A 27736-nucleotide genomic window follows, 5' to 3' on the forward strand; every position below is an offset into this window, starting at 1 on the left:
GATTTCTCCAGTTTCTCTGAATCTTTTGATGATATTATGTTCACCTGTGAAATGTTCCAAACAGGTGTTTTTTGAGCATTCCTCAACTTTCCCAGTCTTTTGTTGCCCCTGTCCCAACTTCTTTGGAACGTGTTGCAGGCACCAAATTCAAAATGAGTGAATATTTGCAAAAAACAATAAAGTTTATCCGTTTAACATTAAATATCTTGTCTTTGCTGTGTATTCAATTGAATATAGGTTGAAAAGGATTTGCAAATCATCATATTCTGTTTTTATTTGTTTTACACAACGTCCCAACTTCATTGGAATTAGGGTTGTATATTGTATACATGCATATATATATATATATATACATATATATACATATATATATATATATAAAACATTTATATATGCATTTTTAATATATATATGAAATTTATTTTGAAAAAAATTAAAATATATTTATTTAAATATATTTATTGTTAAAATAAAATAAATATATATATAATATAGATTTAAAAATATATTTATATATTTTATATACATATATAATGTGTATACATATAAAACATTTATATACATATATATTAAATATATATATACACATATACATTTTTAAAAAATTATATATATATATATATATAAATTTTAAACAAATATAACCAGAGTCAAAAATACAAACAAGAATCACACTTGAAGCCTTATTCACTCACCAGAAACTTTTACTCATGTCAATGTTCCACTTCACTGTGCTGGTTCTCATATTACAGATTAACTTTTCTGATGAATAAGTGTTAATTTCAACAGTACGATCCAACCCAGGTTTAGTTCCGTTAACAGCACAGCAGACTACAATAAAAGATGTTATCGCTGAGGTATGGATCATCTGTGCTCTTATCATTTTGTCTGATGAGTGTTATAAACCTCAAACTCTAAAGCACAAACTTTACACATTGATTAATTATTACAGAGCTGTTAACATTTTTTTTAAAGATGATTTTACACTGGACTTCAACCTGCATCTCTCTGTACAACTAGTGCAGCTCTAGAAACTGTAGATAAGTAGAATTTAATTTAACAGTCATCATCAGTGGCCTAACATTTCATTTGCATCTCTGACTGCAGAGATAAGGAGGCAGTGGTGTGGTGGTGAAGATGACTATCTACCAGCTAAACTGCTATCAGAGGGGTCCTATAGACTGAGTTCAATGTGTCCTGCCATGATGCAATAAAAGCTTTTTATTTTCTATAGAGAACCATGCAGTACCTACAAACATTACCTGCCTAATCCAGTACAGGGATTTTGAGGTTTTATGATGTATCTGTGATTCCATGACTTACTAGTGCAGCAGTTACCAGCTCTGTGATGGAGTTTTCATCATGAAGCAGAATTTCATGCCTATCCTTCCATGTTTAACCCCAGATTTTCTATCTGTGGATCACTATTATCAGGACACATCACAATTTATGTTGCACGTCTAATCTGCTTTAGGGCAGGTTAAAGGGGAATTCCACCAATTTTTCAGATTTTCTCCATAATATTTAAAACTTAAGTGGTTTGAAGTGAAATTTTCCATTCTAGAGAATCTTACCAAGTCAGAACAGTTCATAGTGGTTGTAATAGGAACCAGACGTCTGAAGCGTTTAATACCTCTAAAAGTTACATTATAGAAAGTTATTACATGAAATGGTGAAATATTTAAGCTTTTAATCTCGTCTTCCGTTCGTTTATTTATGGTGGAGTGGTACATGAAGGGTATTGCGAGGTAAAAAATTCCGCAAAGAAAACGTATTTTTCCGGTTTTACCACAGTTTCCCCTCAACAATACATATAAAAAAGTCAGAGGACGTGTAGGTTCATTGGTGATTTTGCTTAGTAAATAAAATGGCTATATTTGTGTCGTAGACATTGTGACCCCTGGTTCCCATCATCACCACTGTAAAGATATTGGATGGGGCAAGTTTCTCTACAACAAACCACTTCATGCTTAAAACACTGATTTTGTTTAAATCTCGACTGAAAAATGCATCAATTTTGAGCTCAAGGTTTCAACCATAAACTGCTCTGGGGCCAAAACCAACTAGGGCTGAGCTTCTGACCAGTCAGGCACCGCTTCCTAATCAATGTTTACACCTCCAGTCACTTTTTTTGTGAAGCTTGTGGTTCAAATCAGAGAAAATAATCGCTGTTCACTGTGAACAGTTCTGACTGTCTCTAGGACAGAGCATTTCAGAACAAATGACTCAATGACTATTTACATTTTGATGTAATTATGCAGAAATTTTAAAATCTTAGTGGAACTCCCCTTTAAGTGTAAGCAGCTAGTATTACACTAGCGTTATACTATACACTTCATTTTCAGATTTTTTTTCACACATTTTAGAGATGGCACTTCTAGATGCCCATCTTACGAGAAGTACTTTGATTAAAATGGTTCATTTTAAGGCACCACAGAAGGGACAAACTGTTAATGAATACCGGCGTCCTTAAAAGAACAATGCTCATGTTAGGCTTAGACTAAGCATTAGAGCGCAGTGACCCACACCTCCCACAGTCTGACTCAGACATCGAAGAGAGCTGATATGTTCATTCTTTATTGATTTAAAATAATCAGAGAAACATGCTTCGAAGTTCAAAACCAACAAGAGCAAGAATGAGTGAAATGAAAATAAAACCTAATAATGAAAAAAAATTAAATATATTACAGTTTTGTGTTATTGCCTATAATAATTTGAGTGTGAAGGTAGTCTGTCCAAATACTACAGCATCGTTATAATACAGTTCAACAAGAAAAAAGGGAAGGGGGGCCAGGGTTACAGCAAAATGGGGAGGGGGGGGCAATATCTACGAATGGGGCCCACTGTATATTTCACTCAAAAGATCAAGCAGATCAATATTCACAATTATTCAAGCCATAACAATTAAATATTGGTGAATGGCACTTTAAACAATAACGTTCATTTTCGTACAGATTTTGGTCATTATTTTGATTTCTGAGACCACACCAGAATGCAAGGTCAAGATTTTAACCATACTCAATATTATGCTTAATTTAATTACGTGTATCTTGTGATTTGCATTTTCTGAGTGATTCTAGAATGCTATTCGTTGTGTTTGGGCATTTACACAAAATACTTAACATGGTTAGTGAATTGATTGGAATAAAAAAAAATTTCTGCTCAAAACGTCACAGATGCTAGACAACGCTGCTAGAAACTAGAGGCTACTTATAATTTGTGGCTCTTCTGAGAACCTCGAATCTGACCATCAAATCCAAAGAAGAACTGGACACTACTGTATGCATTGAATATAATGGAAATAATCAATTTTATTAATTCAGAACGTCGGGTGCCTGCATCCATGTGCTAACCATGGGAGCCACAATGCTTGCATTAATAATCAAAGCCAATCTCAAATCCTTGCCATTAAGTACAGAGAAATACGAAGATGTGCATTTCTCTTAAGTCAGAAGAACGCTTCACCAAGCCATGTGAAAGAGCAGATTTTGCCTCACTAGAGTAAAGAAACGGACCAATCAGGAAAGCGGTATGAATTTGTGTAACGTGGATAGAAAAAATATCTTCTGAGCTCATAGACAGCATGTAATACGTTACGGTTAGTGCTAGTCTGGTAGGGCTGCACAATAAGTTGTTTATTAATTATCACAATATCAGGTTTGGCATGACCAGCAAGAAATAGATATTATTTTTATTACTGTACGTTACGATCAGGTCCAAATCTCGCAAGTTCTTGATGGGCTTCTGTGCATATTTACAAGAATCAAGACGTTCACATGGTGCAGCAGATGCAAATAAAGGGCCATCTTTAAGCATCCACATCCAGGCTTGTGTTGTGATTATAATGCTATATTGACATACGTTCTGGCCAAACTCCGTCTCAAACTCAACAATCTCATCACTTTCACAGCAACTGTTGCTAGGTTGTACAGGCTTTACAGATGCTATTCTATGTAATGAGAAACTGTAAAAATATTTGTTGAAAAATGTTTTCATGTTTCCAACCTGCCTAACATCAGTTAGCTACAACAATTTTGCCACCATGCTACTGTTAGCATGACAAAAGTATCCAATCTATCCAAACAGCATAAACCTTCACATGATTACACAAGTATAATTTCAAATTAATAACTCAAATTCAGGCATTTTGACAAACCGAATGGTTTAATTGGGATTTCTGCCAATGTTTTGACATAGATGCAAAGTATTTGTAGGCACAGCATAAGCAACTGCAATATAATCTCAAAGTTTTTCTTTGTTTTAACCAAATCTTCCCCCCAAATTTAGTCACTGTCAACCTGAGTCTAGCCCATTACATGTTGCTACCAAGCTGAGAGGGTAAGGGCTAGCAATGGCTAGACGTGTGTAGAACTGCCACTAGCATCACTGTGGAGCTGCACATAATTTGGAGGAGCTAACAGACCCCCACTTTGGCTAACATCGTTCTGACTGAATAGGGGAGAATGAGAACCATCCTACACACCTAGAAAGTGTGAGGACAATTACATTCTCTTAGACTCCCAGTCACAAAACTCGCAGCAATAATAAGACCATCGCTTAGACAGCTGCTCCCCCTCTGAAGAGCCTCGAGGTGCTATTTTGTCCATATTGTGCAGCCCCTTAACTGTACCCCTGTACGTGTCGCAAAGAAAGGTGAACTGTCATACTGCTACAGTGGCTCCAGCAATGAACTACAGATGGTGCATGCGAGCTGAAAAACATTAGACAGACGTCCTCCACACTAAAAGGAAACGGCCACACCTGCTAGGACGAGGGCGGAGACAAAACTAAAGAGCCGAAACTTGGTGTCCTTTGGCAGCCAGTGTCACGCCCCTCCACCGGACGAAAAGGCAATGAGTGAAACAACCCACAAAAAAAAAGAAAGAAACAAAACAAAAAAGAAAAAGGAATCTCAAAATCACGTTATTTACAGACAAGATTCAATCAAGTACTGGTTCAGCCACATCAGCCAATGAGAAACAGACTCCAAAAAACAGAGACAAAAGCCAACACCAGACAGACACCCAACAGGAATAACATCAGTCGTAATATAAAACCAATAACTTAATTCCATGGAGTAGTACAAGGTTTTGTTTTATTGTTGTTTGTTTTTTTTGTTTTTTTTTTTTTACTGTGTGACGTACGGAGGTTGTGTAGAAGTGCTTGAAAAAAAAAGTTTGAGTGGTGTTTACTTGCAACGTTTCCACACAAGACTACATAAGAACTGAGCTAAAACCTGAAAACCTAAAATTTAGGGCTGAATATTTAAAACCAAGGACTTTTCTTATTCTTGGCAAGATTTTGTGGAAGTGAGTGCACAAAGTGCCAGTGAGTGATACACGGCTTCCACGTTCAAACAGTCTCATGTAGGTGGGCTGCTGAAAGAACACAGAACATCTGCAGTGTGGTAATATTAACCAGTGCATCACGTGGACAAAGATTTTCTGTACAGCAGCCGAAAAAGCAAGGAGGATCTAAAGGGGTGCCTAAGAACACCAGAGTGTCTAATCTTAGAGATTCAAGAGTGCTTCCAAAATAGACTTTTCCACCAAGATAAGGCTAATAAGTTGTCATGCTGGGAGGGGGGGGTTGGGGTGGGTATAGGGCACTCTTCTCTTCTCTTCTGCACTGTTCTAGTTGCTTCTCTCCAGACCAAAGAACAAAAAAAGTAAAAGAAAGAATTACAAGTAAAAAGTTTAGCCATAGCATCTGAAACCACAATCGTTCATTTCCATGATAAACTCCACAATTCATGAGGGATTTCCCCCCTGACATGCATTCAGTAGCTCGAATATAAGGCATTGTTACATGTATCAAGATTTTAGGGTGTTAGTTCAGATTGTGCAAATGTAGGACTTTACAGAAAGAAAAACAAAAGAAAATGGAAAAAAAAAACCAAAACATAAGGTTATACCTGGTAGGTGTTAAAAAATTGCATCCTTCTACATATACACTGTAAGCTTTATTTGAGTGATTCCTATAGTTTATGATATCCTGTCTTCCACACTGCCTTCCACAGCTGGGAAGCTTCATTAAATCCTATGGGCTGATGCAACGGTACTGTTTTCTTTGGCAGCAGTGGTATCTGAAGGGCCTTTGAAAAGAGAGGGGGGTTAAGTATGAATGTCATTCTGTTGGTGTTTTTTCATTTCGTTTGTATTTTTTTTTTTTTCACATTTTTAGGCAAGTCATGGTCCCCGCATGGAGGCAAACTTTAACTGATGCTGAGCTGAGCAAACCCCATCAGTTTGACGTCGTCTGGAATCTCAGAGCCCTCCACACCGGACGCCTGAGAACACAGAGGAATTACATATTTGATGACATAATTACTGTACTCCGAAAAAGCAGAATGTATTGGTGACGTTGAGTTACTGCATTGAAATATCTGCATTTTATTCACTTTACTGCATGTATCAATCTTGTCCAATGTCCAAAAACTTAAAGGTCACTGTATCTACAGCAGTGGGGCAGTCGTGGGCTGGAAGTTAGGGAACTGGCCCTGTGTCCGGAAGGTTGTCGGTTCAATCCCCAGTGCCGACAGTCCATGACTGAGGTGTCCTTGAGCAAGACACCTAACCCCCAATTGCTCCCCGGGTGCCGTGGATAGGACTGCCCACCGCCCTGGGCAAGTGTGCTCACTGCCCCCTAGTGTGTGTGCTCACTAGTGTGTGTATGTGGTGTTTCACTTCATGGATGGGTTAAATGTGGAGGTGAAATTTTCCCATTTGTGGGATTAAAAAGTGTCAATCGTAAAAACATCTTTACTCACCAGCTTAAAAGTGACGTTCTTATTGGTTTGAGGCTCATCAACTATCTTCTGCAAATTAGCAGCAACTGGAAAAACACAAAGGGGAATTACGTTAGTCAGATGTGAATTATTTTGATGTTAAGAGCAGGGCCGTCACAAAAACTTGATCTTATTTAATTATCTAAAATTTGCTTTCTTGATAAATTCACAATTAGTGTTCATGATGGCACTGTACACTTTACATTCTCCTACTGTTTAAGGACGGCTAAAATTTTTAAAAGGCTTCTTAGGGGTTTTTCTAGTACAATTTTTTAGAATATCTGAAAGGCTTGGTTTCGCATGGTTTGTTATTATTCAGTTCCATTTCTATTGCTTGACAAAACTTTCTAGAAAATTCTATTAATTGTGAAAACAATCAGCAGATTTCTTGATTACTCTCAAGCAATAGGGACAGCCTTCCTTCAAAGTAAGCAGTTTTTAAATGGTGCCATCTGACATACTTTAGCATTAGCAGGTGTGGTACAACACAACTTTACTGGCACAAGCAAATGGAAAGGCAAATCACTGTATGGACCACAAGCATCCAATTATACCAGCAAGGGGCCAGTATGGCTACAGGTTTTTATTCCAACAAAGAAGCACACATTCTCAGTTCTTGAAGACTGAGACCAACTGACTGAACAAGCAAAATCACCACCATGACCTTTTGTGGGTAACAGTGGACACCCCAGATACAGACATATACACATACCTATAACTAAATCTCTTCCATCTACCAAGCCTGCTGACACCAGCTCCTGGGACACCCCGTCTGCAGTGTCTACAGAGTGAGAGAAAAAGAGAAAAATACAACAGGAATGGCAGGGGTGTCAAACTGCTGTCACGAACAGTTGTGTTTTAACTAGAGATGTGCACAGAGAAATATTCATTTCATTCAATGTTCCAGTTCTACTAATAATGAAATTGGCATCTGTATATTATCTGTATATAAGAAACACTATATGATTCCAGAGAATGATTGCTGATGTTTGAACTCAACAGCAAAACAAACACACCCCTCTCTTCAGTGATCCTTCAGAAGCTCCATCCCTCAAATTCATGAATGCACTTTGTTGAGGCCAACACTTTTTAGATCTTTGTGGAGCACAATATAACGTGACATAGCAAGTAATGTAACTAACGTTAGCTGGGTAGTGGGTTAGCAAACTGTCGCTACTGTTGCTATCCCCATGCAATTCTTTACGCTCTCAGATTCATGCCTTTATTAGCAGATAAGTGCTTTAAAATGACTAGCATCGGACAGACGACTAAAACTTCAAACCTGATATATGATGACATTTACTTTTCAGGAAGAGCAGAATGTTTAAGCAACACTTAATTGTGCTAAAAATCTGCACTGTATTTATTTTGTTGTATTTGTAACCCCTTAGAAATAAATATATTTTTCTGTAATGCTAATTCAGATAGATGCTCATATATCAGCATAGGCAGATAAAGACGAGATAAACATTAGCCATCAGCATCGGCCCACAATTGTCTGTGTCCCTGTTTGAAAATCCTCTTACCTCTGCCAGGCATGAACTCAAATCGTATGTCGTTGAGCTCCTTCTTCAGATTCCTGCAGAGTAAGTGGAGGCAGAAATGAGACACCAGCACTTAAACACCAAATCCTGTCAGCAAGAGCAGTAGATGCACGGATGCACTCAGTGACCAATATAGAGCAGCTATTTATTAGCCTGCTGCTTTCTTTTCATCATTCATATTTATCAGAGCCTGAGATATAAATGCTTGATCACTGATACTAATTTTGAGGAGCTAAAACTTCTGATAAGTGATACCTGATGATTACAAACTAAGCTACTTATTTAAGCATAACCTTAGAAATAACAGTAAGCAAATAACATGAACTCTAACAGTGTTGAACTCTCAAATGTGAAGTACATGGTGCACGAAGTGCAGCATTAATCTACAGAACCTTAAAAGGCCCATATCTTGCATTTCTTGTGAATTTGTCTTTCTTAGGGCCAATTATGACATCTGTGGGGGTTAAATGTACCAAAAAAGTGCCTTAATTCATTTGTACTAGACTTACTTTCAACCTCTCTTTTTTTCTCAAAATTAAACAGCCTGTTTATTATAGTGCCTATAAGACTGATATATGTAAATGAGCTCTGATTTGATTGGCTGCCCTGTACTGTTTTCCAGGCAGAAACACACCTTATAACTTCAACATGAATGGGTTAGGATTCTCTTGGCTGAGCAGGTGGATATATTTAAATATATTGGTTTGCAGTAGGTTTCATATATGGACTGTATGGATTGAGGAATGAATGGTACATTTAGAAATTTTAAAAGTGTTTACATACTATATCAAATACTTATATTTTATCAAGGTGAAGAAAAAAAGCAGCTTTCAACAACATAGGCCCTTTAATATTGGCAGTGTCTATACAGTATACTGGCCAGACAAAGCTCAGGTAGAATTCTGTACAACTACATTTCTCGACCTGATCATAGCGGCTTCTCTAAAAAGTAGTTGCAGACAGGAGGACTTTCAAAAGCACCCTTTGGAAAGTAATGTAGGTCAAGCTTCATGTTGATTTGTGTCAAGCTAAGCAAATGTCACAAAAAGAACAGTACACCCCGTTAATGATTGATTTAAGAGAACAAAACACTGAACCTGTAACTTATTACTGAGCCCAGCAGTTAAGCTTCTTCAGACAAGTAGTAATTGCAAGGATATCCAAAGTAAAAGCAAACGGAACATACCTCAACCTTAATACCAAGCTGATGGGTGATTTAGAGGCATCACTTGCAAGGACTGGGGCCTGTGTGTAAAACAGAAAAGTGATGAGGATTCCAGCAGTGTCTTTTTAGCTTAGCTCTCCTTCAGTCTATAATATCTAGGTATGGGTGGTATGATTAAAAAAAAAACTGTTTATATTCAACTCTGGTCCTGGAGGCCCAGTTCACAGTATGGTTTGGTGGTTGCCCCTCTCAAACACCCACTAAACCTACCAATTTAGAGAGATGCACTTATTATTTGAATAAAACATAAAATGTGTCATGCAGCAGTTATGACGCATTATACACTGCATTTCTTTCCTAATATTTTAAACTCAGCAAATAAAGAAAAACTGTACAATAAAACTTGGCTCGTTATTCAGGTGTCTTTCATTTTTAACAATAATTATTTAAAATAATTAAATCTGAGATATTTTTACAATGCAGTTGTTAAAACAGAACTGAACAATAAAGAAAACAATCTACAGCATGAACATGTAAGCACACAGCAGCTTCTCTGGCTCAGCTGTGTTAAATGTTCTGTCATGTCCAAATTTCTCAAATCATTTGTCTCATATGTACGTCCCATCTGCTTGTGCTTTTATTCACAACCAATTTGTACAATAAATTATGATTAAAACACGTTTACAGAATAAGTAACAAATGCTAAACACCGTTTAGAACTTCAACGTAAATGGGCTGAGCTAAACAGTCTTTTTGTGACATCAAAAACAATGAACGGCCCCTTTAAATCTTCGTCTCTGTAACTGGTCTGTTTTACCTGTGCAGGGATGGTGGGAACAGGCAGGGCTTGTGCAGGGGCACTGGGCTGCACAGGTTGACCACCAGGCTGAGATATTTCTGCCTGGCCAGGGACACCAGCCTGGAGGTGACTGCTAAAAGGCTCTGTTGGCGGGAAAAGCTGGAGAGATTCAAAACAGACTTAATTATTATGAGCTTGCTTTAGTAAAATGACAATGAGGACGAGTCAAAAGAAAAGCTTAACGCCCACCTCTGAGTTCTGGGATCCCTCCTTAACTCTCGGTGACTGTCAGAGGACAAAAAGAGTGAGTTCAACATCAAAAAATATTTCATAACCATTTATCATAATTAACATGACAATTACTATGATATAATCACCAGCTTTTAAACAAATATTCTGGAGATTTTCAAGCTCTCTTCTACCTCATCTACAGCAAACGAGCGATTACAGACAATTTCAACACTTTTCTCTATACATACTAAAGGAACAGAAAACAAGTTAACTCGATACATGCCTGTAAGCGAAGACACTGGGCGGGCGCTGAACAGTTGATTTCTATTATAAACGTGTTTTCTGTTCTTTTGTCAATAAAGGGAGATTATATTCTGAGGTAATTGATCACAGTAGGGGTGGGAAGCTTTAGGCACCTCACGATTCGATCTGATTACGATTCAGAAGGCTGTGATGCGATTACAAAACAATCTTCTATTAATAAATCATCTTCTATTAATAAATCAAATGGAAGTGATGTGGCAAGTGAACTGGAAGGCTCTCATTCACTGCTTTGGTTAGGAGCACATGAGACGCTGCTGCCAATCGCGTGCAATAAAATGCAGTTACAGTGAAATAAGAACCTGTGGTAATGGATGTCCACACAGCACGTTACAGTCGTCCAACCAGTTTTCTTTAGTGATTTTATATCTTCGGTTTTGGGGGGTGTGAGTAAAATTTCTTCGAGACTGGATGCTGAATCTCCAAAGTGTGCAGCATGGCGCTAAAGCCCTGGTTCTCAACGACTGAGAACTACTGTACAGACTGCAGGTCACATAGCAACAAAGTTTCACCGAGTGACTAGCTATGAAAAGGCAAAGATTAGGACAAACATTTAGGGACAAATGGACTTATTCGCATATATAAGCACCGGAGATGGTTTTCTGGTACATTAAATCTGCAACAAGAGACCGTCTCTCCCTAAAAAGTTGCGAAGGTAAAGTCGCTTCTCTTTCGAATTTTCCAGTTCCAGCAGTTACATTTGGCACCTCATGCAGAATTAAAGGTGGAACAGGAAAATTCGAACAAGAAGCTGGCGAATGAGACATGACTTCAGCTTCGTAAGTCAGTCAAACACTGAGAGACATTTTACAAGAAACTGTTCTAGTTTTGTGGAAACGTTTCCTGAAGGAGATGGGAGAAAAGCGGCTATAGCTAAAGCTTAAAGCAGAGCAAAGTCTGCGTTTTTGTTTGGATATTTTTTATCCTATACTAGGACATTAACACATACTGAGACATACTGGACATTAAATATTGTGACTCCCAAGGTGGTTTGACTTTTTTTTGAAAGGAAAATGTCTTCTTATTTTTGGGTTGTGACTCCTGATCTAACCTGGCTTTTAATGCAGAGGGAGCCGGTTGGATTTTGCACTCATCCAGCTGTGTTTTTGTTATGTGCTGCCACAGTGTCCAGGCACTGCACTTAGACACTTCCAAGTTCTGCCCTTTGTGTTCAGTCAACATTGCATTATAAATTAAATATTTAGAAAATCGATTTTTGACATTTGCGAATCGATTCAGAATCGTTCACGTCCGCATCGTGATGCATCTAAGAATAGAGTTTTTCCCGCACCACTACACTACAGATACATCAGAAGAGATTGGGTTGAAAATCTCTGGAATATTCATTTAAACTGCAGCTTTCCAGTATAGCAGAAGGGGGCAGCGTTAACTGAAGAACGTACTGTATGTGATTGCTGCACACTTTTGTCTGTCCAAGCATGTTTTGTGGACAAGGAAGAGCTAAAACAAATGACTTTTTACAGAAAAATATATACAGAGCATATACTGTAATAAGCTCACACAGAAAGCACAGCACAATATGACTGCAATTATTCCTTGCCATTAGTGCTGATTAGTTGGTCACATTTCGTGTCAGTACACTGTAGATTAAACTTATTGACAAATTCAATGGGTGTTTGGGACTGGTCAGCATAGCAAGTGCACTAATCACTACAGTTGGCCTGAACAGCATTTTACAGGTGTCAAATACCCTTACAAACTATAACATTTTCATAATCCATAATTAAGCATAGTTTTAAGTATGTGCATATATTTCTTAATCAAAATCTGTAGTATTGTAGGTATACATTTATACATCCTTGTTTATGATGGACATCAAAAAGTTGCAGAGAGACAGATGTGCTGTTGCTTCTAATAGTAGTCACTGGTTTTCATAGATCCGTTTCTAATTTGGCACTCTGATACTCATTTAACAGTAATCAACAATGTTACAGTGACTGTCACTGTAACACCAATACTGTTATAAGTCAGTACCAATGACTGGTTTTCATTGATCTATTTCTTACACTACTAAGCCTGTAACAATACTCTGCAACTCGTCAGTAACAGTGACTGTAACTATCATTGTAACACTAACTCGTCAGTAACCGTGACTGCTTTTCACTGTTATGTTTCTCGTGCGTTTCCCTGCCAGGTTACTAACAGTAGTCACCGATTATTACTGGTTAATCTAAATTCTTTTGTCCAATGACAGGCTGCTTTTTTGGCACATTCCATACAGTACATTAATTGTTAAATCTTATTGATCACATTGCTCTTGTTGCGTTATTGTTTTGCTATCTGGTACCCCCCCCCCTTTTTTTTTTAGTCTTGCTTCCTTTTGAGGTTTCTACCTGTTGCTCACTGGGGCTTGGACCTAGATTTTCTGTAAAGCTGCTTTGTGACAACATCTGCTGTAAAATGCACTATATAAATGACTCTAGACTTGATGGATTGTTAGATTACGTTAGATAAGTAGACGTCTGATGGGTCTTACTGGATTTCTGCTTACCGAGATAACAGCAATGATACAGGCCTGTATTTGTTTTTTTGTTTAAACATTGTCATCTTAACATCTTTCACTAACTTGCCTCAGGAACAGGGAACATAGTGAATCGCAGCGGGGCTGTGGCTGTCCTCCCATTTAGCTCAGGTTATGTGAATATGACATTTATAGGCTAACAGCACAACCACTGTTAAGCTATTGTCATTTTCTCCTGGTTTTATGCTACAATGTTTTATGCAGGTTCTAGTCCAAATAGCTACATACCCTTTAACATATCTGTATTTATATGAACGTATTCAATAAATGCTGAATAAAATTGCCAAAATGTACATAAAGGTTTGAACACTTGCTTAACGTGGGCTGACTCAATAATTAAGTAAATGATGTAATAAAAACTAAATTCCTCTCAACATTCATTACAATCAAAGATTAGTGTGCCTTTAAGATCAATATTTATAAATGAACTCTGTTCTGATTGCCCTGTAAATACTGCAACTTACTGAAAGGGTAGTCAAGGCTGTAAACCTCGTAACTTCAGCTAAACTACTCTAGGCTAAACAGTCTTTGTGGCATCACAAACACAATGAATGGGCCATTTAAATATAATGCACATACAAGTTTGTAAATTCACTTGAATTTACTTAATTTCTTGCCAAAAAAAAAAAGAATAATTTATGATAAACATATTTGCTAGATAAATAATGCAAGGTGAATAGAAAAGGGTCATATGCCTTATCAAGTGTTTCAGTTTTTGCACCAATAGCTATAAAGCATGAAAGAAAATGTCTTAAGCAGTGGACTAATGAAGAAATTCAAATGTACCTTCATTATTATAAAGATGATATTAGATAGTAAACAAACATATGGTGCCTGCAGCTGATTTCCCAGAGGTTTTTAAAGAACACTTGTAATTTTATTCTCTTGTATAAAGCTGATGTAAACTAACCTGCATTCATCGTTTTGAGTCGTTCCACTTATTTCCTTCAATATAATTCAAAAGCTGGATGATAAACCTGGCTAATGACACAGCCTGTAGCCTCATTTGAGCAACAGAGGATTCATTTTACAGTCCTTTGTACACACTCGGATTCCCGGTTGCCAGTAATTATGTTTCAAGTAGTAATAATAATTTTTCTTTTCTTTCCCACTGAGCTTAAACTCATCACTGGACTTTAAAAGACTAAATATCCCAGGATAATAAGGCCATCAGTAATCTAGTGTGTACATTTGCATAATAATATATATAAAGATGCATTTGCAAAAGAAGAACCAACAGCTGTAAAACTGTAATCAAAATCTTTGTCAGGTCTTCAAAAAAAAAAAAAAAAAAAAAAAAGCTTTCTGATCAAAGTGAGGGACGCTGCTGTAAGATGAGTAACCAGTGTTTCAGCTCAAGGTCGTACCTTCTGAAAGCAATACACTACAGCTGTTCAGAGCTGTACAGAGATCCAGGCCTGTTTCAACAGACAAAGCATATTCAAGGTAGCAAGGTATGAAGCCTTTCTTCGTTCAAAAATTGAAACTAAAAGCTTGTTAGAGCTGAACGACTGGAGGAAATATCTAACAGACTTCTGCTGACCAATGTTGTGATTTAAATGCATTTATTGTGTATAAATTAAGCTCCTGGCCATTTTCAAGAAGACCAGCGTATGCATTTCTTTGGACTTCAGGCATGAAAACATCCAGACTGTGTTATAAGGTTAAAATTCTTAAATTAAAATTTAACACATGATGAATAATGAATAGTACTGGATATAATCATTGAGCTCTAACGCTTCTTCCAATTCTTTATTGATTTGCCTACAAAATTTTATAATCCTAACATGAACGGGAGGGAAATGTTTGCTGGCTTACTCAAATTTCTGAGCACAACATCTAGAGCTAGATTTTTTGATGGAATTTCTGAAATCTCAAATCCAGTGCTTGCTATACAGCAGCCACAGTGGACTACATGAACAGCCACTCATTCTCACGATAACAGGCATGAACTGAACCTAAACAGCACTAAAGCAAATCTCAGTCCACGTTCCACTCAGGTGTTCAGCTGTAGCTGCAAGTCACATGTAATTCAAGCTTTAAAAACCAAACGTGAACTCAGCCATGACTGCAGCTTTAGATAGTGGACGGCTCATCAGCTTTGAAAATTATCAGAGCAGCTAATCTAAACTATATTACACTCTATTCACTGCCTTATTTATTGCAGCGGATTTAACCATAAAGGATATTACACGATTGATTGATGAGAAAATGTTCCATCACATAACTCGAACAGCTGGGCTGCTCTTTGTTTTTCTATAGCTATCAAAATATTGGTCGTCCAATCAGATGTTGTTCGTGCAGGCTCTCATCTTGCATTTACTGAAGGTTTACATGGCAAGAAGCCTTCATAAACTCCCTAGATGTGCCAGTCCTTTAGTTATCTCAGGTAACTAGACCACCGGTACTATTAACTCCAGTGCACCTGTATTAATACCAACCAATAAGATTTAAAGATTTAAACAAATCAGAATGAATGGGTTTCAAATACTATGAGAAGCAATGGTTTTTTAAATATATATATGATACTGTATTTACACACATTGGCTGGAACATGCAGCCACTGTTGCTCTCACTGTACATCAGTGATGAATTAATGAAAGTAATAAATCATGTTTAACTATTCATTACAGGCCTAAATACTAGCCAAGAAATATGCAAACTATCTGGAATTACTACAGAAGCTTCTGTGCTAAAAATTAGTCCCACAGTAAACAACATGAACTCATCTATCAATCAGCAATCAATAAGCACTAATAACAGCCAGATTAATGATTACTGATGATGATTATTCTATCAGTGTCACATTAACACCTAAGGAATAAAATGACAGCAAATGACCTGCAGTCAGTTATCATGTTCTAAAGTACCTAGAATAACTGCATTAATACAGAAATACAAACAGGGAAACCAATATTCTACAGAAGCCTTTCATTCAAACGAATGGCTTCTAAAACAAAAGTGTGCAATACACATTTAATTAAAGGCCCTTAGTTTGTTAGCGCTTCACCTGGAGCACTAATTATTCAGCAGTTAAATGATTTCATGCTGGTTGGTTAAAACGGGTAACACTGATTTAATGAGTGTGAGCTATCAAAACAGACTGAGTGATACAGATGGCTTCCAGAAAAGACACTTCCCCAAATTAGGCCTCCCTTCCAGGCTTCCTCCCGCAGAAATTAACTTAGCAAAATGCCGTTCACGGCAAAACAGCCTGGCTCAGCTGGGTTTCTGCAGCTGGAAAACAAGCTTGTGAGAAGACAAGCTTGAATTGTTATTTAAAGTTAATCAGAGGTTAAAATGCTGTGGTCAAGAGTTTAAGCGCTGTTAAAATTTGCCAGGAATATTATACAGATTTGTCTAATCCTGATAACATTTCATTTGGTTGAGGACAACATAGCACTGCTGTCATAAGGAAACATTGTAGCTTTATAGCAGAAGAAGAAACATTCTTAACTTCAGTGCAGACTTAATGCAGATCCTAAGTAATTTTGGACCATTTCTATTGGTCCACACATAATGAACTGTGCATATCAAAAAAAAAAAAGGCTTTCTTACAGTGACCTGCAGAAAACAAGATTCACTTTCCTCTATTTCTGCTAGCTCCTGTTTTTGTTTGCCTTTCTTAAGCACTGCTGGAGCTGGAGTAGTCTTCTCAGAGGAGGTTCTGCAATGTGATGTGTCACATTTCACTGGTTAATTGGTGCAGGATATAGTATCTGTAATTTTCACAAATATCCACAGACACCCAGGATGATCACCTTAACACTACACCACAGGACTCGATAACAACATGCCGTAAGGCCATGTCTATTAGCAAACTTTGTTTTTCTATTAGCATGAAGTAGATTCTAACAGGACTACTTTTACTGAAAAAGATCTAAGTTCAGTCAATTTCAAAAGACTATTTACTCCACAGCATCACTGTCGGACTGTATAACTACACAAAGTGCAGATTCATACTGGATTAAATTCACTCCACAAATATTATTGGTCACACTATAAAAACTACTGTGGATTAAAATCACTCCACGATTATTACTGTCAGGCTGTAAAAATTACAGACACTAAATTTATGCTGGATTAAAATTACCCCACAATTACTATAACACGGTGAAAACAACATACACACTGCAGATTTATACTGGATACAATTCTGCACTTCAATTACAGAACCTCTCTGGGTAAAATAAACCCAACACCAACAGGCTTAAAGCTGTTCGTTTCCATCAGACAGTGCAGTAATTTCTGGTAGAGGGAGTGTTTCCTTGACATGGAAGCCATCTGTATGTGAGGGGAGAAAAGGACAACCCTGGCTGGGGGCACTTCCAGGGGCTGAGAGAAGCGCACTTGTCGCCGCGGTGCGCTAAGAGACTTGGGCGGCTGCTCCTTTAGTGTCGAACACAAAACACACATCACAAGATACAAACACATACAGACAAGCTCTCCAAATGACCCAAAAGGCAATGTGAATGAATATTAATGAAAACTCTCCACTACAGTTATCGAACAATAAGGGATCTACACATTTGGGGAAACGTGACAGACACAAGGCTTCTAGTTTTGAGAAGGGAAAAATAACAAAACATGACCAAAACTATGTAGACACCTGAACATCACATCCATATGTACTTATTACAAAAACATTTTGTAATTTTTGGGCATTTATATGGAGTTACATGGAGTTTTCTGCTATCTCAACTAATTTGTTGTTGACCTGTTGCTGCTCTGACATAACCACTTCAAAATAACACACAGTTGACAGGGACAGCTCTAGCAGGGCATAGATCTGATAAAATAGACTTATAGCCAAGTGGCATTCTATGACAGTTTCACTGAACTCAATTAAATCACATTTTACTGCCTGTGTTTATGGCAGCGGTGAAGGACTGAGGGCTGGTGTACAGCACAGTTTAGTGAAATCATTAGAAAGGTCCACATACTTTTGGTCACAGTGTACACATGTATGCATGCACATGAGGGTGTAAGTGTGTATCTTTACCCGTAAAGCAGCAACAGCAGCTTTGCCTTCTTCACTCTCCTCATCCAGCTCATCATCACTCCACTCCCATTCACCATCTTCTGTTTTATGCAACCTGCCACTGGATCCAGGAACCCGCCTCACCTACACAGACACAGTCACTTTCTCAAAAACTCATGCAGAGAATAATTTTCATAATAAAATTCCTGAAATGGAAACTTGGGGTCTGGTAAGAAAAAAAAACTACTTTTCTTCCAAATTGTTTCAAGTTTTCTCTCAACAATCAAATCCAGTAGGTATTTTCAAATGATTGTTAAAAAAACATTCACAAAGTTTTAGACAGCAAATAAATTTACTATTACTGTATTTGAGCCTCACCTTTTTCGACCTTTCTGATATTGTAGGTGCTCTCTGTAGTAGCTTCTCTTGTAGAAACTCATTATTCTACAGAAGAAAATGGAACACGCAGAGCAGAGATGAAGTCGGGGGTTCAATCAATGTGTTAAACGTGCTAATTTACTCAAAATTATAGTCTGAAGATCAAGCACAATAACTGCTTTACCCTTGTAATTACTGCTTAGTATAAGATATTAAGTTGACAGGCCGTGGCTCAGTGGGCACAAGAAAACAAACTTCTGGTTCCAGTTCTGGTAAATTAAAGATCAGGCGACTAACACCACAGAATTGGAGATTCACCTCAATTCTGAGCACGGTCAATGTATATTTTCTGCTAGAAACCACACTTACGTTTACAAATAAAAAGACAGTTTTGCTTATGAAAGAACTCTTTACACATCCTTCATCCTTTACACATACTTCATTTCTCCCTCAACCTGAGGCATTCTCAGCTATTATCATAACACTAGCAGAGACGCAGCTCATGTGTGCTCCCTGCTGGCCTCTCCCAGTACTGGCTAAGTTTTAGAGCAAGACATTCTGGCCACCAAACATAGGAGTGCGCCAGACACACAGCAGACTGGGCTTGCCCAAACTGCTGAAAAGGCACTCCAGCTGTTGGCGGTGAGTGTAACAGGCAGCCGGAAAGAGGCTCCGAGGCTGCTTATCCCTGCTTTTGTTCAGAAGCCCAGTGCTCACCCGGTAATGACTGGAATGCTGGACTGACCTCAGCTCTGATTCACATGAATTAGGGCACACATGTAAATACACATCCCAACAGAAAAGAATAAAGTCTTTTACCTTCGCCTTCTGGAAGAACTTATGTTTTAAGAGCTCTGATGATGTTGGCCTGGATAAAAAAAAAGAGAAAAGTAATATTGCAGATAAACTGTGACGACCACATCATGAATCCACATTACATCTAGCCCCTCAAAGTTTTTCTTCGTCAGAACATAGACAGTTTTAGTCCTGCGTCAGAATCACTTGGATTCTATTGGATAAATATGCTTGCATGTATGTGGACTTGGTACATCATATACAGAGCACAAACAGGCAACAACACAAAGAAATGCTGCTGTCATTTTCAATTCATTTTCAATATTAAAGCAATCAGACCATGCAGTCATTTAGGGAGGTAGAATAATAATAATAAAAAAAAGCCTACATAAATTAATAATAATACATCATCAACCGATATATTATTTGCCAATAAATGGAAAACCTCTCTTTTTTCTTATCAATATGACATTGAAATTATGGCCAACAATTCCATTTTTACGTGTGTCCTATTTTAGGTTTGTACGTGTACATGTGTGGAAAACGTATAGGTCGTTGTGGTGGGATAATCCCAGCTTCCCCACATCAGCTGTCAACGATTATATACTGACATGAATTCTGACAGAAAATCTACTTTTACCACAAACTATATTTTAGTCAGTTTACAAAAGTTTTGTTTATAAACTCCCTTTTGCAATAAACACTGCAAAGGCCAAGCCATTCAGATGTAAATAGGCAATCGTAAGTGAAAATGTCAGTAGGCTTACAACTGGCTGTACAAGTTATTCTAGTTTTTGGTATAGACATAGAAAAATGATTTCATTTGCTATACAAAACAGCTAAACTTATAAGTCTCAAATTTATGATCTGCTGCAGTGAAACAAGTGACTCATGGCACTCTCAGCTCCACTATGAATGTCATTCAGATTTAAAACCTGGAGTCAAACATAACCTGCAGGGGGCTACCCCTTCTTTTTGTTTTGATATTTTTTCCACTCATTTATCTTCAGTCTTTCAAAATACACGATCACATGCAAATTCATAAAAGGGGAGTTCTTCTACTATATAGCATTTAGCTATATGGCCATGACATTATTTATCAAGTTCAAATCAATGATTGTTAGTTGTAGCATTCAGTTGATTCCACATTGTTTTTTTTATAGGAAATTTTCTTTATATTATATAATACTCACTAAACACTATAAAATATCTATATTTAATCATGTTAAACACGGAAAGATTTGTTAGTTTAATTAAAGAATTTAAACAATCAGGTCAAGATATCTGTATATAGACAACAATAAGGTCTTAGCTGTTAGTGTACTGGCCCAGAAATTCCACATATGTAGCATCAAATCATGCACAGCCTTTCTAAGATAGATTCTAGGAGAGTTTACTGTATGAGAGAAGTTAAAAAAAAAATCTATCATGCTAACTGTTAACTAATCAAGGCCAATTCATGAATAAGACAAAGCTTAATCCTTTATTGTGACACCACAACCAAAGCAAAAATCTCTCTTACTATGAAAAGACTATTTGGGATTTTACATTAAAAAGATTATTCTTTTTTCTTGAAATCTGCTCGTCACCTTTTCTCTGGATCCTTCTGCAAACACAGCGAGACCATCTTCCTCAAGGATTTGCCGTATTTCTTCACCATCTCCTTATCTGTGATACCTGTCTCCAGTGTAGGAGGATCGTTCTGCAAGGTTAGCATCAACACCTACAAAACGCCACAAAGCAGCCTGTTATTTCAGACTTTAAATTATCCCCTTTTCATGTAACACAATACGGTGCTGTTTACATGAGTGTCCTATGAGAACTTTTAACTCATAAGTTTGTTTGCTTTAAAAGCTAGTATTAGCACTCAGAGGAGATTATACTGATTCGGGCCAATGTAAGCTTCATGGTTACTCACTTTCATAGGAGGGTATTTGTGGTAGGGAGCGGCTCCTGTGGCCAGCTCTATGGCTGTGATCCCGAAACTCCAGATATCAGCTTTGAAGTCATAACCCTTCACCTGGACACAGAGAAACAAGCACAGCTCAGATTTATCAAGCATAGTAACGGTGCTTACCACCTACACGAGAATGAACAGTTATTCAGATGGTAGGTACCTGACCACCAATTATGGCTTACAGACAATTAAGCTATACATGCTTTTTAGCAGTTGTTGCAACACTGGACGAGCGTTACAGAACCATGAAAAAATACTAGCTAACCTAATGACAAACTGTAGTGCCGCCAAAATACCTATAATTATTTTCGCTTTTTAATATTGTTGCATTAATATATATGTATAAAAGAATAAGATATGTTTGTGTGTCATTAATTATGAATAGTCATTAGAAATGACTATAAAATTCCTGAACACATCAAATGTTTGTGTACTTCATTTTTTAGTACCATTAACATGTATGTTATGTGGATGCACAAACGGATCCAGCCAGGATTGGAATCTGAGGCCTTTTCTGCTTAAAACACAAAATCAGTAACTAGCCCATGTATTGTTTTTATTTTGGCCGATCCGTGTTGCAATTATATGATGTAAGTAACGTGATCCTGGCAAGTTCACTGAAACTGTATTTGAATGCTGCTGCTACAGTTGCAGGAAAACGTATCATAATTCTGATGTAGCCCTTTGTATAATTCACGTTATATTAAAATAAAGCATTTTAAATGCTACTCTGGCCCATTAAGAGCAAATAATGGCGCTTCTATTGCGAGTTTGGCTAATAAGTTCTGGAGCTATGCTAATGTGTGTGTGTTTTATTTACTGCCCACAGTGTGCCACAGTTACTTATTCTAAATAAATAAATAAATAAACAAACATTTTAAAAGAGGTGGAGCTACTAAAATCAATCGAGAAATCCTCATTTTGGCAGTAAAAAAATCAGAACTACAGTCATGACCGGATCACCCCCAGGATTTTACTGTGTTCTGATTTTGCGCCCACAAATTTTTTTTTTTCTGCATAAATGCTTTAGGGCTTCTGTGTACATCATAGTGTACATGCTATCCAGCCCCTATACATCAGTTAAGGCTCATGGGTTACCAGGTTAAGTGTGGGAATTAATCATATCTAAACAAAAACAGGTCACTGATTACAAACAATACAGGTCTTTTTTTTCAGCCAGGCATAACGCTCCAAGTGAACATTCAGTAATTAAGTGAAATTAATTAATTCTTTGTTTTTTTTTTTTTGTTTTTTTTTTACATCATACACTCCCAAAAAGGAAAAAAAATTACAGAAAACATTTGCATTCATTAAATCCTGCTAATGTGGGTTTTCTCCCTTCAAATAATTAGCACAGAACTGCCCCCTTGGGGAAATACACAGCCTTCTAAACGAGCGAGCAAGTGAGCGACAGTTTTAAATGACTTCATACATTTATACAATTTATTTATGACTAACCTTTATTTCTGTTGCTAAATATTATTTCAACAGTTTTAATAAAAAAGTCATCTCAATTGCTTGCTATTGTAGCTGTTTTACAGTTAAATGACAAAGTTAAAAGAATCCAAAATAAACCAGAAAAAAAAAAAAAAAAAAAACAGTAATGAAACAGATTTTATAGGGCTATAGCCAAGGCTAAGACAACATGAGCATGCACTGTAACTCGTGAGAAGTCTATCAAATAAATGTAAATTAAACAGAGGATCAATATGCACCCTCAATTATTCAAATCAGACGTCAGACTGACAGTACCTGAGCAGGTGTAGTACTGTGAACTATGTAGAAGCTTTGAACCACATTTTTGTAGAATATATAGATGTGAAAGTGTGACACCAACCTGCAACTGCACCCACCCATGAATTCTGAGCAGCATGGATTCCAGCTGAAATTTATTTCATTTTAAAACTGCATCATCACACTGCAGGGGGAGCAATCAGGTACCAGGAGTGTAGTCATTTCATATCTAACACATACTGTTTCCTTCCAATGAATAGTCTAACTATTATAACACTGATTCTCCACTCATGTGGTGTGTGGAACCAGATTCTGCTCAGCTCTATTCTTCTGTGAAATTGCATCACAACCAGACGTCACTGCAACTCTTGTTGAATGGAGTAGAGATTCAGCAGGTCAGTGAGTGGTTGTGCAAGTGAGTGAATGAGGGGAAAGTAGTTGAAGTCTTACCTGCTCCATGACCTCTGGAGCCATCCAGCATGGTGTTCCGACAAATGTCTTGCGTACTTTATTTCTGGTGATGTCACCACCGGTGGACAAGAAGGCACTTACACCGAAGTCTACAGGAAGAACAAACAGTTTGAACTGAGACAGAGAGAGAGAGACGGGACAGGAATTGCCCAGAGACATGACTGACTGGGCTTTTTTTTCCCCACCCATAAACATGAACTAAAACAGCAAATGCATTCCTAACGTGGTGCACTGTGCAAGTCGTATGCTAAACTTTGAATATTTTATAGAACAATAATGTACACTCATAATCCTGAGCACATTCATTCGATGCATGACTTATACACTGATGGAAAATAAATCGGAATATTTATAAATTGATTTCATTCCTCTGAACTGTAGTTATGACTATGTGGCTTATTTTACGCAAATAATTAATCAGCCGTCTCAGAATTTGCAAGAATGTATGGAGCCTTGCTGGAGACATCCCATATGAATAAATAAAAAAAAATAAATTGTGGCCACGTGTAGAAATGCGTAGCCATGACTTAGTAAAGTGTGGGGAAAAAGATAATTATATATTAATGCATGGAAGATTAGATAGAGTAAACAGACAGGCAGACAGACAGACAGACAGAGATGGATGGATGGATGGATGGACGGACAAACAGGCAGACAGATTACTGATTTATTGAAATCTGCAATAAGATCTATAACCTGAGACGATAGTGGCAGGGCAGTAATGACTGTACGAGGAGGCACAGGTAACGGCACAATGACGATACTGAATAAACATCCATATATTGGTACTGAAATGAGATTCTAATACATGGCCATGCCTTATTAATATGTGGAAATGAGATCATAATGCGTGGCCACACCTTAGTAAGGCCTGGGAATGAGATCATGCCTTATTGCCTTACTAAGTAGTGAAGAAATTCAAACCCTTTGGGAATCCAGGGAGACAGCCTGTTGTTTGTACAGTGAAGTTTATTGTTGTGCACAGGTACCATACACCTAGCCAGCCCCTAAGACATTGGGCTAACACAGCTATATAGCTGGACTGATGCCAAGATTAGACCCAGCTCATACAGAACAAGTAACAGGTGTGACCAACACAACCATATAGGGATAAACAAGAATAGACAAAAATGTTCTAAATACAGTTACAGCACAGAATATGTAACACAGATATAGCACAACTCAAAACAATAAATTGCTTCAGTAGCCACGCATTATTTTATTTATACAAGATGTCACCAGCGGGGCTCCGTAAGAGTGAATGGGAGGTAGGGAGTTCTAGCTTTTCACTTTTTTCCCTCCTCTTCAAAAAGAACTTTGGAAGCCTTGAAAACTTCAGTCATACGCAAAACTTTGGACACCCCAGGTCAAATTACATTTTATTAATTCGAACAGATTAGTCTGTGCAAATGTGGCCTTTGAAAAAGTTAAAGCACATATTATACGTTATATTTAATTTTCTTTCAAACTTTGTGCTCAAAGTTGAAAGCATACAGAAAAATGCCACATATAGAGGACGTTTTCACTTCTTCTCACTTCTCAAATTGACAAAACATTTGGGTCTTTTTAGAAAACTACATCATTAAAATAAGTGGTAAAAAACACAATAACAAATATAATTGGCAGTCTAAAGCCTGTTCTAATGTGACCAAAACAGAAATAGACTTTCTGTCTTGGTTATGGAAAATGGGCTGTTTTGAGCTTTAATCAAGCAGAGATTTTCTCAGAGGAGCTGAGAGTGAATGAATAATCCCCATTGGACTTACAACTGACACACTTTACAATTTATGAGAAGAGAGTCATTAGAGTACACACACACACACACACACACACACACACACCTCCTTTCTCCTCCCCACACACTTAGCTCATTCCCATGACTTTGATCTTCAAAGGATTTGTCTCCGCCTAGTGAAAATGTCCCCTTTCCTTCTTCACGTGTATTCAAAGACACAGTGACTTTAAAGTGAGAGAACTAACTTTGTATAAGTAAATGTTTTTACTGCTACTAAAAAACTTTAGTAGAACTGCTTGTGCAAGATTCCGTGCACAAATGGTGGGAAAAACAGAAGAAATCTAGTTCCCAGCCCTTCAGAACTACTCAGGTCAAGGCCCAGATAAAGACAATGCAGAAAACACGTCCTACAACACGTCTCTGCAAGTTGGGAAATCCCTTTCACTAAACAAACAGCAAAACCTTTGGCAATGACTCATCCACTCACAGCATTCAACAAGGAGCTTCACTGATCACTCTTAATTTCTTCTATACTCCAAGATAGAAATGACTAAAAGAACTCAAAGCCATAGAAGAACCATCGTCTTTTTTCCAGGTTTTTCCAAATAACTTATTTTACTCAATAACTGGAAATACTACACATTGGACACAAAGTTATTTTAAATGGCCCACATTGTTGAAAACAAAATATCTCTTGCTTTTTTAAATGAAAGGATTTACGTGTAGAATGTAAACACTGTACAAGTGTCAAAACATACTATTCACTGCTCATTCCACACTGTTTATTTGTGGAAACCAAGCTGCAAACACAACTTGTTTGCAATTCCTTGTTTCTGTGATGTTTCACAAAATCCAACATATTTACATGAAAGTATAAGGCAGTTTAGCTACACCCATTCATGCTGAATTTATAAGGATTGTTTCAGCTCTGGCAGCCAATCAGAACAGAACAAATTCATAATGCTAAGAGATAAAGAGAGGCTGGAAATGGTCACGTAAAAATGAATGATGACCACAAATCGACTAAGTAGACTTTTAGGGATAAAATACAACAAGTATAGAATATGGGCCCTTTAAAATGTTTTATTCAATGTTATACATTTTTTAAATCACCAAGAAGTTAATAATAACAATAATTATTGTTTTTTATAGTAATTTCCAATACGTTACCTGACAAGGATCACACTTTTTCAAATACACGTCATTTTGGATTTTAATTTTATTATCACTGCGACCTGAACTTTCTTGATCATTATAGAATCATCTAGTTCTTGTGTCCATTTTGGACACATCTAATATTTTTTTCCTTCTTAAAGCGTCCCACTAATGTGAAAATAAATTAACACATTGCATTTGGGGGCGAAGAGAGAGAGAGAGAGAGAGAGAGAGAGAGAGAGAGAGAGAGAGAGAGAGAGAGAGAGAGAGAGAGAGAGAGAGAGAGAGAGAGAGAGAGAGAGAGAGAGAGAGAGAGAGAGAGAGAGAGAAGAAAAAAAACAAAAAAAAAACAAACAACTTTGCTAAGGCGACATTTTAGGTTTTATTTTTTCTCCAATATGTTAAATTCAGCACATTAACAGCAATTGTGCATTAAAATATGCAGAAGTGTTCTCTGCAGAGGATATTTAACATATTTTCACATAAGCAGGAAACGGTAGAAATGAAAGAAATATTAGCTCTGTCAAAAATAATAAACAGAGCTGATTAGATAATGTTTGGGTGGTGAGCCATTCTCAACAACAGCAGTGACTTACATAGTAGCATGCTGTCAGCCATGTGCTCCACTCAGGAGCCATTCAAAGCTGTTTTCATCAATCATATACAGTATTAGCCCTTTGTTCACCTTGTTCTTCCATTGCAGGTGAACTGAAAGTATAATTAATGTAGATTTAGTTTTAATGTGGGCTTCTAAATGTGTAAATTTACCCCATCATTACCCCAGGCCCATTAACAAGTCAGTATGTGTCCTTTTATATTGGCACAAACACATCCCTTGTGTTTAAACTGATCTCATTTGTTTGAAATTATTTGTTTGAATTCATTCATTCCAGAGTGCTGAATAATGGGAAACTGGACTGGAAAGGAATTCCGCTTGTAAATGAATGCATTCACATCATGGGAAAGTGAACAGCATACCTGCAATCTGAACAGAGCCATCCTCCCCAAGCAGAATGTTTCCAGCCTTCAGATCCCTGCCAACACACACACACAGTCACACACACAATGAGATTTACAAATACAAAAGCATACAATAGAATACAGTGAATAAACAGTAGCCCATGAGCTGCTAGTTTATTCC

General features: G+C 37.3%; 1 protein-coding gene across 2 annotated transcripts in view; it reads right to left on the reverse strand.

Annotated features, from left to right (window-relative positions):
* Window positions 1–5046: 5046 nt before the first annotated feature.
* Window positions 5047–27736, reverse strand: part of oxsr1b (oxidative stress responsive kinase 1b) — a 76626-nt gene continuing 53936 nt past the window's right edge. Inside the window, exons 5-20 of one of the 2 annotated variants that reach the window (XM_037533977.1) lie at window positions 27574–27629; window positions 23685–23794; window positions 21462–21563; window positions 21133–21266; window positions 19568–19616; window positions 18749–18814; window positions 18392–18514; window positions 17701–17778; window positions 10545–10580; window positions 10314–10454; window positions 9518–9576; window positions 8314–8366; window positions 7500–7568; window positions 6770–6834; window positions 6176–6289; window positions 5047–6094 (exon numbers count right to left, since the gene is read on the reverse strand). In XM_037533977.1, coding sequence (XP_037389874.1) covers window positions 6215–6289; window positions 6770–6834; window positions 7500–7568; window positions 8314–8366; window positions 9518–9576; window positions 10314–10454; window positions 10545–10580; window positions 17701–17778; window positions 18392–18514; window positions 18749–18814; window positions 19568–19616; window positions 21133–21266; window positions 21462–21563; window positions 23685–23794; window positions 27574–27629 — 1216 coding nt within the window. In that variant the 3' untranslated portion in view covers window positions 5047–6094; window positions 6176–6214. Of the gene's footprint in view, window positions 6290–6769; window positions 6835–7499; window positions 7569–8313; window positions 8367–9517; window positions 9577–10313; window positions 10455–10544; window positions 10581–17700; window positions 17779–18391; window positions 18515–18748; window positions 18815–19567; window positions 19617–21132; window positions 21267–21461; window positions 21564–23684; window positions 23795–27573; window positions 27630–27736 lie in introns of both variants that reach the window. The other variant, XM_017717715.2, reaches the window with a different exon arrangement.

This window comes from Pygocentrus nattereri, chromosome 24 (assembly GCF_015220715.1).
Source record: "Pygocentrus nattereri isolate fPygNat1 chromosome 24, fPygNat1.pri, whole genome shotgun sequence".
In the NCBI taxonomy this organism is placed as follows: domain Eukaryota; kingdom Metazoa; phylum Chordata; class Actinopteri; order Characiformes; family Serrasalmidae; genus Pygocentrus; species Pygocentrus nattereri.